At 37.5% G+C, this 14742-nt stretch overlaps 1 protein-coding gene across 7 annotated transcripts in view; it reads right to left on the bottom strand.

The window, feature by feature from the left end:
- BBOF1 (basal body orientation factor 1) overlaps window positions 1–14742 on the bottom strand; it is a 54484-nt gene that overhangs the window by 37902 nt on the left and 1840 nt on the right. For 5 of the 7 annotated variants that reach the window (XR_008299512.1, XM_027066131.2, XM_015071652.3 and 2 more), the window contains exons 2-4: window positions 12183–12411; window positions 5766–5831; window positions 4220–4363 (exon numbers count right to left, since the gene is read on the bottom strand). Coding sequence is in view for 6 of the 7 variants with exons in the window: in XM_027066131.2 (XP_026921932.2) it covers window positions 4220–4363; window positions 5766–5831; window positions 12183–12411 (439 nt within the window). In the remaining variant the exon portion in view is untranslated. The remainder of the gene's footprint in view (window positions 1–4219; window positions 4364–5765; window positions 5832–12182; window positions 12412–14742) is intronic. The other 2 variants (XM_053224694.1, XM_053224695.1) reach the window with 2 other exon arrangements.

The following is a 14742-nucleotide window of genomic DNA, read 5'->3' as shown; positions in this document are numbered from 1 at the left end:
GAACTATGAAAAAAAATGGCAGAAAGGGGATGCCTGGTTCAGTCCATTAAGCGTTCAATTCCTGATATCCGCTCAGGTCATGATCTCATGGATTGTGAGATCGAGCCCCACATTGTGCTCTGTGCTGACAACACAGAGCCTGCTTGGGATTCTTTCTCTCCCTCTCTCTCTGCCCCTCCACCATTTGCTCACTCTCTCTCTCAAAATAAACAAAAATGAACTTTAAAAAATATGGCAAAAAGACTTCAGGGATGAGTAAATATCCAGTTTGGATGAATTAAAGGGGGTGTGCATGAGGAAGTAAAAGGAGAAAATAATGTTTCAAAATGGGTGTTGGGTCTTGACTTTCACATCAAGGCATCTGGGCAATACTGGGTTTACAAAAGAGAAATACTAAAGAAGATTCTTCAGGGAGTTAATCAGAACATTTCCGTATTGGTACATACTTTGGACTGTGGTGATGTGGTGGTTTTAAAATACATCCACAACTTCTTTGATGGTCCTCCCTTCAAATGATGGAACCTAATTCTCCATCCTTAGAATGTGGGCCAGAGTTAGGGATTCACTCCTAACTAATAGAATATGACAGAAGTAATGCTGTACAATTTCCAAGCCTAAGTCAAGAAAGGGATAGCTTCTGTCTGGCTTTCTTTGGGATTATTCACTTTGGGTAAAGTCATTGAAAGGCCCATGTGGGAAGATGCTGAGGCCTCCCAGTAATTACTAGTCCCAACTTGACAGTATGTTAGTTGGCACTCGGAAACAGATCCTGAAGCTCTAATCAAGCCTCCAGATGACTGCAGCCCTGGCTGATACCTAGACTGTAACTTCATGGAAGACCCTGAGCCAGAATTTCCCAGTTAACCTGCTCCCAAATTCTTTTTTTTTTTTTTTTTTAAGTAGGCTCCACACGCAACGTGTGGCTTGAACTCATGACCCTGAAATCAAGAGTCACATGCTCTATGGAGCCAGTCAGGTGCCCCAAACTGCTCCCAAATTCTTGACCCATGGGAATTATGTTTTTAACAAATGTTTAGTGTAGTTTTAAGCTGCTAGATTTGAGGGTAATTTTTCTTCAATAATAGGTAACTAATGCAGGTGAAGAAATAGAGGGCACGACTAGAAGTACTGGGCAGGAATTCAGATCAACAGGGTTCTGCTACCAGCTCTACAAGTTACCAGGAAAGTCACTTAACATCTTTGTGTCTCAGTTTTGCTCATCTATAGAATGGCTTAAATTGGCCCTAAAGTTTCTTTCAGCTCTAAGATTCTATGAATTCCATGAAAGGATTTCATTTTAGATGGTTGCCTTATATCACTCACTTAGCAAATTTTATTGGTAAGTACCAGTCTAGCGACTAGTGAGGAGTGACAAAGATATTCACAAGTAGATGATCTGGCTCCTTTTATTCTCCTCAGTTTACAAAACTAATGAACAATACAAACATAAAATAACTAGAGAAGACAGTTATATAGCCGCTATTTTAAGGACTTTAATGTGGTTTGTTATTGTTGTTGTTTTCGTTGTGTTTTGTTTTGTTCTGAGAAAGAGAGAAAGAGACCAGGTGGGAGAGGGGCAAAGAGAGAGGGAAAGAGAGAAACCCAAGCAGGCTCCTTGCTGTCAGCACGGAGCCCAACGCAGGGATCTAAGATCAAATCAGATGCTTAACGGACTGAGCCACCCTGGTTCCCCTTAAGGACTTTAAAGTCTGGAAACACATAGAAGGAGAGAGTTCCTCAGAAAATATTGCACAGGAGCTTGTATAAAGATGAGCTACTGAAATTAAGAACAATTTTGAAGTAACAGAACGACAGTTGTAAAGCAACAGGCAATCAAGTTCACAAAGTCAGCCAGGCAGGGAGGTTGGGAGATAACTTTGCAATTATGACAGAAAGAGTTAAAACACTTTCCTATACATTCCTCCAATTTAAGAAAGTGTCTTAGACTTTCCCACTTTGCCTAAAATGTGCCAACTCATTCCTTTAATTAGAGCTTTTAAGAGTACTCTATTACGATTTTTAAAGCTATATAATCATAACAAGTAAATATCAACAATTATGATGTTACTCCTCTTACTGGAGACTAGTAGGAATAAATATGCTAAATATTGTACACACATTACTTTATTTAATCGACACAACATCTCTAAGAGGAGACACGTGATATTATAGCCACATTTTACAAATGAAGAATCTGAGACTCAGAGAAGTTAACAGACTATCCAAGGGCCACATAGCTATCAGCTGCAGAGCCAGGACATGAAGTCCCTGATTTCAACCACTACAGTATCTTGTCTGACTTATTCATTTCTCATACACCCTTGCAATTTGGCAGTTAGCTGGAAGGTAAACAGAAATAGGATGCAGGAACTTTGGTTTCCCATCAGACCTTGTTCTTGCTCAATAGGGTTCTGGGGAGCCCAAGGACTGCTTGAGAGACATTGCATGCTTGGAGAATACCATGACCAAGAATGAGAGGCGCCAAAAGGGATGGTGGAAGGGCCTTAAATAATACTAATATAATCATAATTTTAGCAGTAGTAATACTAGCAGCAGAAACAGCAACAGCAGGTAATATTTACCACCCAGTGCTAAGCATTTAAAACAGATGATTTCATTTAGTCTTCACAATGATCCTTCAAAGTTGGTACCATTATTCCCAGCTCCATGGCTTAGATGAGGAAGCTTAACAAGATAATATTCAAGTAGTGAAAACAGTATTTATACTCTAGCAGTCTGACTTTAGAGCACCAACTTTCAGCCCCTCCACTATATGAAATATGGTTATCTTAGGCGGTAATGCTACTGCTATTACTAATAACAACAGCAGTATTTAATTGCACATTGGAGCAGACTCACACCAGGAATGTCGCTAGCATGTGTTAGGGTGTTGGTAGCTTGAAATTGGCCATAATAAGAGTATTTATACCAAGGAAACCAGCAAATGCTACATATCAGGACTTCTGTTTGCAGAGCGCTACATACTATTGTAAATATAATTGTCCCTTATATGACATAATGCTATTTTAAGCACTGTAACTATATGAACTCATTTAATCCTTACAACAACCCTATGAGCCTATGATGAACTCTTACTATCCTCATTTTACAGATCAGGAAATCAAGGTATAGAGAGGTTAAGTAACTTGCCCAAAGTCACAAAGCTGATTTCTGCTACTATGCCCAACACTCATCTACTAAATGTAAATGTAGTGCCATTTACTACATTATTATTAATGCAATAAAACTATATTCCGAGCTGAGGGAATGGAAAGAGAAAAAGCATAGCGAAGTCAGAGAAACTTTCTGAAAGTACGGTTTTCCTCACCCCATCTACCCCTACCCAGAGAACCTTATAAAATGTTCTAAAATTATCACTCATCAGTCTCAACCTAGTTTCCTTTGGGACTTTCTACTTTGTTTTCCCCTACTGTTTTCCAAGAACTGTAGTGTGTTTCTTATTGAAGTGACTCCAAAGGTTTAATTACTGATAAAAGCAGAAGGTGTGTTGGCTGAGATTTGGTGAAGTTACAAAGAAATCAATGCTTAGAAAAGTCTAACCAAGACTTTTTTGCACCCAGTGCTACACTCATGATGTCTTCTACTTTCTCTCAAATAATCTCTAAAATGCCAAAGGGAGTCCTTTACCATCTCACAGGAGTAAATGTCTATGAAGGCTTTTGCACACATAAGTATAGTATTGTGAGGGGCACCTGGCTGGCTCAGTCAGTAGAGCATAGGACTCTCAATCTCAGAGTTGTGAGTTCAAGCCTCATGTTGGGCAAGGAGCCTACTTAAAAAGACGAAAAAAAAAAGTCTAGTATTGTGACATTCACTTTATTGTGGCACTCTGGAACCAAACCTGCAATATCTCTGAATTATGCTTGTAGTTAATCCTAATCTCCTTTTTTTAAAGTATTTATTTATTTATTTGTTTATTTATTTATTTATTTATTTATTTATTTATTTATTTTAAGAGAGAGAAAGCACGAGTGAGGAAGGGACAGAGAGGAGACAGAGAGAGAGAGAGAGAGAGAGAGAGAGAGAGAGAGAATCCCAAGCAGGCCCCTCACTGCTAGCACAGAGCCCCATGTGGGGCTCGAACCCACAAAGTTGTGAGATCATGACCTGAGCCAAAACCAAAAGTCAGATGCTTGAGCGACTAAGCCACCCAGGTGCCCCTCTAATCTCCTATGTTTAAAGAAAGAAAGAAACTTACGTCATCTAATTCTTTCTCCACTTGGATTTTTCTCTTCTGGAATTGTTTTATTGTTTTCAGCTCTGTCTGAATCATGCCAATTTCTTTGGCTTTTTGCTGGAACTCTCCCTCCAGCTCATTTATTTGCAAAATATACTTTTGTTCCTATATGAAAAAAAAAAAACAAAAAAACAAAAACAAAAACAAAACAAAACACAAAACAAAACAAAAAACCCAAACAGTTAAATGAATTAGGAAAAAGAACAGAAGTCCCACAAAGTTGTGTTCCCTTGAAACCTTAGGCCATTTGTCTATCTTTTTTGAAGAAATGTTCCCTTTTTGTTTTTGCATAAAGTTTTACTTTTTGTAAGAAGATACCAAGTGCCTTGAATAAGAAAGAACTTCTAGAATGAGCTGATCTTATCTAGAAAATGCAGGTTAATTACTAAAAAGAGGTTTGAGAAGACTAAACAAATCTTTAATTTGTAAGAAAGAGAAGTAACAGCCCTAACCGTAAATTAAAATTAGTAAGCTAAGAGATAAAGGAAGGGCCAGTATCTCTAATAAATCAAGAGAGAAGGAGAAGGTGGGGAAAAAAAGAGGAAGGAAGAGGGAGGAGGAAAAGGAAGTGGAGGAGTAGAAAGGAAAGAGAAGGAGAGAAGAGAAAAAAAGGAAGAGGAGGAAAAAAGGGCCAATAACAATTTAAAAAATGAATGAGTTGTCAAAAAGAAATGCAAATGACCCTCAAACATGAAAAAATGCTCAACCTAGCTCAAAATAAGAGAAATGCAAGTTGAAATACACTGGAATATCCTTTTTCACCTATCATGTTGACAAAAATCGGTTTTGACAATATACTCTGGTATATTGTGAAGACATGGATAGTTGGATTTCTCAGAATATAACATGCTTGCTTTGACTTTGGAGCCACATAAATATTTTACATAATTATGTAATTACATAACTTTAAAATTACATAATTTTATATAATTCCATAATTTTAAAAAGCAACTCCCCAAAATCAAAAACAAAATGTGTTCTTGAGTTGGTGGCATAATCACACAGAAAGAAATTATTTCAAATGGTAATGTAATTTGATCATAGATCCCTATTGGTATATATCCAGAGGGGAAAAGTGCCCCCTAAAATCTTAAACTGTTTCCACTAATCTATGTTGGTGTTAGTTATTCTGTGACTGTTGATGTATTGAGGTTTGAAGCAATAACTCAATCATACCTGATACTAAGAACCAGAATTTCTGGTGAGAGAGAAAGGAGACTGGATCAAGTAAAAACCCTGTACTCCTGCATCTGAATTTATATTTCCTACCTCCATCCACTGAAAAGCCATTGAAAGGACAAACTCAGGAGCACCACGACTACCAGATCATTTTCTACAAAAACAGTTTTGCTATTTTTGAGCTCCTGCACAATCAAGTGTGTGAGCTTTAAGGTCACTGAGGCTGCTCTTAGGACCTATTCACTTACTCATATTGTGTCTTAAATATCTGAGCTTGCCAGAAACCTGACCACCCAGTAAGTAACAGTAGTAGTACCTAGACACTCACCAATTTCTCATTCTCCTCTTTGGCTTTTTCCTTTGTTTCATTCAATTGCTGTTTTAGTTTTTCAATCTGTAGAAGTTGGAAATACCGTCAGGAAGGTAAAAAACATTGCTCTGTGTCTTATCTTTATTAAGTAGCCTAGTTTTCACATGATATTAAAACCAATAGGGTTGGAGAGGTAGAGTATGGTAGAAAGAAGAGAAAAGGGGGCATAATTCCATGCCCTTAACCTGCTATTGCCAGTTTCTAAAACCTGGCTATCATCAGAATTGCCTGGGTAACTATTTTATTTTTATTGTGGTAAAAACCACATTATATTTACCATCTGAACCATTTTTAAGTATATAGTTCGGCAGTGTTGAATATATTCACATTGTTGTGCAACAGATCTCTAGAACTTTTTCATCTTGCAAAACTGGAACTCTATATCATAAAACACTACTTTCTTCTCCTACCTACCCCCCTCCCCAATGCTTTTGACTTTTGACTGCTTCAGATAATTTGTATGAGTAGAATCATAGTTTGTTCTCTTGTGACTGGCTTATTTCACTTAGCATAATGCCCTTGAAGTTCATCCATGTTGTAGCATGTGACGGGACTTTCTTCTTTTTAAAAAAAATTTTTTTAAATGAGGGTTTTCTTTTTTTTTAAGTCTGCATATTATTGTATTGTATGTATATACCCATTTTCTTTATCCGTTCATCTGTCAATGGACATTTGGGTTGCTTCCACCTCTTGACTGTGAATAATATGTCAATGAAGGGGGTGCACAAATATCTTTTCAAGCTCTTGCTTTAAATTCTTTTCGAAATACACCCAAAAGCGGATTTCTGGATCATGTGGTGATTCTAGTTTTAATTATTTGAGGAACCTACATACTGTTTTCCATAATGGCTACAGCATTTTACATTCATTCCCACCAACAATGCACAAGGCTCCAATTTCTCTTCATCTTTCCCAAGGCTTGTTATTTCCTATTTTTCTGATCATAGCCATCTTAATAGGTGTGAGGTAATATCTCACTGTAGTTTTTATTTGTATTTCTCTTATCTGGGTAACTTTTGGAAAAAAGTTTCAAGAGTACAAAGAGTTCTCATATAGTTTTCACCCAATTTTTCCGATTTGCTTTCCCACTCTATGTATGTATAGACTGATCTATCTAAAATATGTAGAGATGATATACATTTTTTTTTTCTGGACGATGAGAGAGGAGGTTTAAGATATCATGCCTCTTTACCCCTAAATACTTCAGAATGTATTTCCATTCTTTTATTTATTTATTTATTTATTTATTTATTTATTTATTGGGTGGGGGGGGAGGGGCATAGGGAGAGGAAGAGAGAGAACCTTAAGCAGGCTCCACACAGGGCTGATCAGATCGTGACCTGAGCTGAAATCAAGAGTCAGACACTTAACCAACTGAGCCACACATTTGCCCCAAAATTCTTTTAGAAGCACAGTAATCAAAATCAGAAAATTTAACATTGATATGCTATTATTTCATCTATAGTCCATATTCAAATTTTGCCAATTGTCCCAGTAGTGTCCTTTATTGCAACTTTTTTTTTTTTTTGGTCCAGGATATAATCCTTGATTATGCATTACATTTAGTTGCCATGTGTACTAGTCTCCTTTAATCTGGAACAGTTTCTCAGTCTTTGTCTTTTATGGCATCAACAGTTTTCAAGAATACCAGCTAGAGTTGGGGCTATCTGATGTTTCCCCATGAGCAGATTCAGGTTATGCATTTTTGGCAGGCATACACTGTCTAAGTGATGATGTATTCTTTTCAGTGCATTATATCATAAGGTAACTGCTGTTTTCATCAATTGGTTAAGATTGTGTCTGCTAGGTTTTTCCTTTAAAATTTTTACAAAGTTACAACTTTTCCTTTTGTGATTAAGTAATTTTCAAATTAAGGAAAGATATTTTGAGACTATTAAAAAGTTACAATTTTCCTTTTCTAATTAAGTTAATTTACAAATTAAGGACAGATATTTTGAGACTATGCAAATATCCTGCTCATCAAACTTTCACCACTAGTTTTAGCATCCACCGATGATTTTTGATGGGATCAATTAACCCCATGGCACCAAATAGTGCCTTTTTCAATTCCACCATTCTTTGGAAATTTAGTGATTTTCTATATTCTACTGTATGGACATATTTTATTCAATGGATTATGTTTTACTGTCATTGTTTATTGTGTCAGATTTGGCAGTGGGAGCCCCTTCAAACTAGTACCCGTGTCCTTTAATTTTTTTTTTTTTACAATTTTATTTTTAAGTAATCTCTACACCCAATTTTGGGCTTGAACTCACAACCCCAAGATCAAAAGTCACATGCTCCACTGACTGAGCCAGCCAGGTACCCACCCTTTATTTTACTTACTTTCTTGCACAAATATTCCAGGCTCATCTTTTACTTTCCCTGCTTGCCTTGGAATCAATCATTTGTCCAAAGATTCTAGTATGTTTTAGTAGGAAACCTGAGTAGCTTATTTTTTTTTTAAGTTTATTTATTTATTTTGAGACAGAGAGAGAGGGAGAGAGATTAAGAGAATCCCAAACAGACTCTGCACTGTCAGTGCAAAGCCCAACGCGGGGCTCAAAATCATGAACTGTGAGATCATGACCTGAACCAAAAACAAGAGTTGGACGCTCAACCAACTGAGCCACCCTGGTGCCCCCTGAGTAGCTTTTTAAACTAAAAACCCCTTGACATGGTTATAGAATCAGAGGATACGTAAGTGAAATATTGTAATTAGACTAGCTTAGGGGAAACCTAAAAATTCTGAAAGATTGAGACAGTCCTAAATTATATAGGACAGGTGTGAAATATAATGAGATTTATTTTGTGATTGAACAAACCTTTAAATACAAAAACACACTCTTAAGGAAAATCTCCTAATTTTGTTCAAGATATGTTTCCAAAAAACATTTCATTTCTTTTTTGTTGTTGTTGTTTATTTGAGAGACAGAGAGTGAGCAGGAGACAAACAGAGAGAGAGGGAGAGAGAATCCCAAGCAGGCTCCACACTCAGCACAGAGCCTGATGTGGGGCTTGATCCCACAATCTCAATATCACGACCTGAGTCCACATTAAGAGTTGGTCGTTCAGGGGCACCTGGCTGGCTCAGTCGGTTAAGCATCCGACTTCAGCTCAGGTCATGATCTCACAGTTCGTGAGTTCGAGCCCCCCGTTGGGCTCTGTGCTGACAGCTCGGAGCCTGGAGCCTGCTTCGGATTCTGTGTCTCCCTCTCTCTCTGCTCCTCCCCCGCTCATGCTCTGTCTGTCTCTCCTTCAAAAATAAATAAAAACACTAAAAAAAAAAAAAAAAGAGTTGGTCGTTCAACTGACTGAGCCACCCAGGCACCCCTCATTTCTATTATTTCTATAATTAACATGAAATAAGATTATAGACAGTTTATATAAAGCTTAATGACACATTTCTAGGATATGGCAGAATGAGTAACAAAACTATAGGAGAGCTACTTAACTAGGATATATTGAATCACTATACTTCTTCCTCCCAAGGTAGTCTCTTTGGTTTCAGTAGTCAACCATAATTGTGAGAAAATTATGTTATTTGCTATAGCCAGATGATAACCTCTGATACACAAAGGCAGATGAAAATCAGGAAATATAAATGATACTCATAAATCAATATCAATTAGCTAATGCAGGCCACAAAGCGTCTATGTAATGAATTTGGAAAATTATTTGACCTAAAAACTTATTTTAGAATAACACTTTATAGAAGACAATTTTAATACCTACTAATGAAAGTAATTTTAAAAATGGAAGTTGCCTATGAAAGAAGGTAAAAAAAAATAACAGTAATGCATAAAAAATTAATATATAAAATCAAGACAAATGTTCAGTAGTCTTTCTGTAATGTGCTTTCACTATCATCTTGAACTTAGTTTTGATTGTTATTAACTTTTTCAAAGTATCAGTATACTCACAAGCCATTCATTCATGCATGCAAAAATATTTTAATGAATGCCTACTATTTGCTAGGCCTACACTACATGCTGGAGGTGTAGCATTGAGGAAGAAAAAAAGCCCCCAAATTCTTTACTTTCATTCTAATCAGAAAAAGAGACAATAAACAAATATATAATTATCATACATATAATATGACAGAAGATAGTAAATATTACAGAGAAAAAACAAGGGAGGTTGTTTTTAACTTTAAGGATAGTGAGGAAAGGTGTCACTGCAAAGGTGGTATTTGAAAAAGCTATGGAATGAGGCATGAATTTGTATGTCATCCTTCTGCTGGAGCCAAGTTTTGCATCACACCAGCATTAATTCCAATGTGTACTGAAGCAAATGCATAAACAATTAAGAATGAGTGAAGGATCATATAAAAGATGCTCAAATGACTAATTATCAGGAAAATATAAATTAAAACAAGATATCAATTTACACCTGTAAAATTGAACAAAAACTAAGTAACATATCAAGTTTTGACAAAAATGTGGTCAAACAGGACCTCACTCTAATACATCACTTGTGACGGCATAAATTGGTATAACCCCTTTGGAGCTCAATTTAAACTCCTGTGAAGCTGAAACAATGCATAACCTCATAATGTAGTAATTTAACTTCTAAGTGTCTACTCTAGAGAAACTCTCCATCATGGACACAAGCAGACATCCACAAGAATATTCACTGAAAGTCTATTTGTAATAATGAAAAAATGGGAGTCTGACTCACAGTGGGTATGGATAAATAAGTTTTGGTTTATTTATTTGCTGGAATATTACAAAGCAGATAAGAATTAAAGAAAAAATAAAGCATGCTCATTATAAATTTTCATTCTTTTATTTTTTACTTTTTTAATGTTTATTTTTGAGAGAGAGAAAGACAGAGCCTGAGTAGGGGAGGGCCAGAAAGAGGAGACAGAGAATACGAAGCAGGCTCCAGGCTTTGAGCTGTCAGTACAGAGCCTGACAAGAAGCTTGAACTCACAAACCATGAGATCACGACCCCAGCTGAAGTCAGGCGCTTAACTGACTGAGCCACCCAGGTGCCCCAATATAAATTTTTACAAAATAAACTGAATCAGGTGATTTTAATGAATATACCACAAAAACATGATGTTGAGTAAAAAAAAAAATATGTTGAGAATGCATGATCAATAGTTAAAGTACAAAACCATACATGGGAATGAGCACACCATCCTCAGCATGGTAGAGATTCCCTTAGGTCTCCATGGGGCTCATAGAGGCAAATGGGAAAGAGAAGAATTTGGAATTACACCTAAATTCCACTTTAACACCTACTAGCTGTGTGACTTTGGGCAAGTTACCTTTCTGAGAGTCAATTTGTAAAACGAGAATGACAATATTGTAGCCACATGCAGTTGTTAAAAGTCCTTAATGAGATAAAAGAGGTAAACTTCCTAGCATAGTGCCTGGCATAAAATAGGGGCTCCAAAATATTGGTTCCCTTCCCTTTTGCTTCCAGATCTAAAATAGTAGCTTTACCCTCAACACTTAGAGTACAGAAAGATAAATTCAAGATTCAACTGGCTAAAAAAAGGAGATTCAACTTGCTGGGTTCATAATCATGTGATCATGGATTAAAGGTGAATTCCTCTACAAATCATTAAAAATATTTATCAATATCAAAAACACATAGGTCATATGTTCTTCTTAAAATAAAATGGATCTTAATGTTCCCTTATGACCATCAATCTTTGTTTCAGACAAGAAAACAACAGGACAAGGGCTGAAAATAACAGCCAATTCTAATAGTAAAGTCATTTTGAAATAGCATCCTGAAATAAGTCAGGCAGAGAAAGACAGATACCATATGTTTTCACTCATATGTGGATTCTGAGAAACTTAACAGAAGACCCTGGGGGAGGGGAAGGGAGAAAAAAAATGTTACAGAGAGGAAAGGAGGCAAACCATAAGAGACTCTTAAATACTGAGAACAAACTGAGGGTTGATGGGGGGTGGGGGAGAGGGGAAAGTGGGTGATGGGCATTGAGGAGGGCACCTGTTGGGATGAGCACCGGGTGTTGTATGGAAACCAATTTGACAATAAATTATATATTTAAAAAATGTGATTTAGGGGTGCCTGGGTGGCTCAGTCAGTTAAGTGGCCGACTTTGGCTCAGGTCATGATCTCACAGTCCATGAGCTCGAGCCCCACATCGGGCTCTGTGCTGATAGCTCAGAGCCTGGAGGCCACTTCTGTTTCTGTGTCTCCCTCTCTCTCTGCCCCTCCCCCATTCACACTTTGTGCCTTTCAAAAATGAATAAATGTTAAAAAAAATTTTTTAATTAAAAAAATGTGATTTAAATAAATAAATAAAGTAAAAAAAAAAAAAAAGAAATAGCATCCTGCTTCAAGTATAACAGAGGTAGTTAGTGAGGCTCAGGAGGATTTCTACCTACATACCATATTATCTTTCTCCTGATCCTGCTTCTTCAGGTAACTTAATACAGACATTGTGTCTTTCTCCATTTTATACTGCTGTTTCTTTAACTCCTCATTACTTTTTGCCAGTCTCCGGGAAGTATCACGATACTCAATCCTCGAGAGTTCTGTGACTTCCAGCCTGGCCTCCCAGAGGGAGGCACTGGCCTTGGCTCTGTCCACTGCAGATTCATCAGCTTTTATTACCTTCCTGCGTGGGAAGAGGACATTGACAGCATATAACAGTTACTCTACTATACTAGAATTATACCTTTCTCTTTATTACTTTTTGTTTTGCTTGGCATTGCCTGGCACATATAAGCAAATATTGTTGGATAAATGAGTTAATAGGAAATACACATTTGCTTGATAAGAGAGTTAATTGGGTGATCTTCTTGGAAGAGGGGAGCTTTGGAGCATAACTCCGAGAGACTGAAAAAAACAAAGAAGAAAGGCATGGTAAGTCAAATTCATTTCATAAATCTTCCACATCTTTTCATTTACTTAAAAAAATTTTTTTTTAAGTTTATTTATTTATTTATTTTGAGAGAGACAGAGACCGTGTGAGTGGGGGAGGAGCAGAGAGAGGGAGGGAGAACTCATGAACTGTGAGATCTTGACCTGAGCCAAAACCAAGAATCGGTTGCTTAACTGACTGAACCACCCAGGTGCCCCTTACTCCTTTTTCTCATATTTGAACGGTCTTTTCTATTCCTACTCACCCAGTTTTAGACCTTGATTCTTGTACTGCAAATCCATTACCTTAGTTCCCCTTCTTTATGATGATACATGCATAGTGTAACTATAACTCTAAGTCCCTTGTTCTGTAATCTTCCACCCACCCCAAACCTAGTTTTGGTTTAGTTGTAGGTTTTGGGGGGGGGGGTGGATTTTCTGGCTAGGCCTTTGACAAAAGATCAAGTCACTTGAACAAGTATGTTAAATACTTTTATCAGCTGGTGCCACACGCACCAGGCTTCAAGGATGGTTGAGAAACAAACCATAATCATTATACAGAGGTAAAGAGGGAATTAAAAAATAATAATAATAAAGTATGGCTTCAAGATTAAGGTGATTAATCTATGCCTTCAAAGATTAAAGGAGAGTTTTTCAAAGTAAAGATTTGTTGTACAAGGAATAACAAAACAATATACCTTATTATAGTAGGCACTGGATATATAAATATTCAGATAATAAGTAAGACTTCACCTGGGGGCGCCTGGGTGGCTTGGTCACTTAAGCATCAGACTCCTGATTTCAGCTCAGATCATGATCTCAAGGTTCATGGTTTCAAGCCCTGCATTGGGTGCTGCTCTGACCAAGTGCAGAGCCTGCTTGAGATTCTCTCTCTCACCTCCTCTTTACCCTTCCCCCACTTGTGTGTGTGCTCACACGTGCTCTCTCAAGATAAACTTAAAAAAAAAAAGACTTCAGTATTTGAACTCTAAACATTTTCATATATAGGTATATGTGGACCTTTCTATACTATCACCCTCCATCCCCAAACCCCTACTCCTGGTTCTCCATTCTTTTCCAGTCCCACTGTTCTCTCCAAATTAAGGCCAGCCCCACCTCCAACTCCCTAGCTTGTTATAGCTTTGACCTCCCTTTCCAACATGATTTAGGCAGTAGGGATAGATTGCCTTGCTATAATCATCCAGTTGCTTCCTGAAGGTTACCAGGTCTAGGCTGCACAGAACAGTTGATGCAGATAGGATTTCTCATAAGAGAATCACTAATACTGACTGTAAAAACAAAGCAGTATTTCTCAAATTGAGTCATGGAAAAATCCAAGGAATAAGAGGTCTGTTACCCTCAATGTTTCTCATTGCTGAAAGATGTACTGTAGATGCATGGTCAAAAATAGAAAACATATGCTAGTGAGTTCCAAGAATTTGAGAATGCGATAAGCCCTTGGCATTTTTATTTATTAAAAATCTTTTTTGTAATGTTTATTTTTGAGCGAGAGAGAGCGCAAGAGGGGGAGAGGCATAGAGAGAGGCAGACACAGACTCTGAAGCAGGCTGCAGCCTCTGAGCTGTCAGCAAACAGCCCAATGCAGGGCTTGAACGCACAGACTGCAAGATCATGACCTGAGTGGAAGTTGGACGCTTAACCAACTGAACCACCCAGGCGTCCCTATTTTTTTTTTAATTTTTAAATTTTGTTTGAGAGAGAGCACGCGGGCATGTGAGCAGGGGAGAGGGGCAGAGGGACAGAATCTTAAGCAGGCTTGATGCTCAGCACGGAGCCCGACATGGGGCTGGATCCTATGACCCTGGGATCATGACCTGAGCCGAAATCAAAAGTTGACTCTCAACCAACTGAGCCACCCAGGCGTCCCATCCCTTGGCACTTTTAAAATGTACTAGACTGTGCAATTATGTAAAAAAGAAAAAAAAAAACACTGCAGAAGAATACTTATATTAATACATGGAGTGGGGGAGCTACAAGTAAATAGGTACTGTGGGCTATCATTTTATAAAGAAGAAAAAGAATATCTCAAAGGATATTAGTGGTTATCTTTGGATACTGGGGTTAC

The sequence above is a fragment of the Acinonyx jubatus genome, chromosome B3 (assembly GCF_027475565.1).
Source record: "Acinonyx jubatus isolate Ajub_Pintada_27869175 chromosome B3, VMU_Ajub_asm_v1.0, whole genome shotgun sequence".
In the NCBI taxonomy this organism is placed as follows: Eukaryota; Metazoa; Chordata; class Mammalia; order Carnivora; family Felidae; genus Acinonyx; species Acinonyx jubatus.
This window is presented reverse-complemented; position numbering and strand designations above follow the sequence as displayed.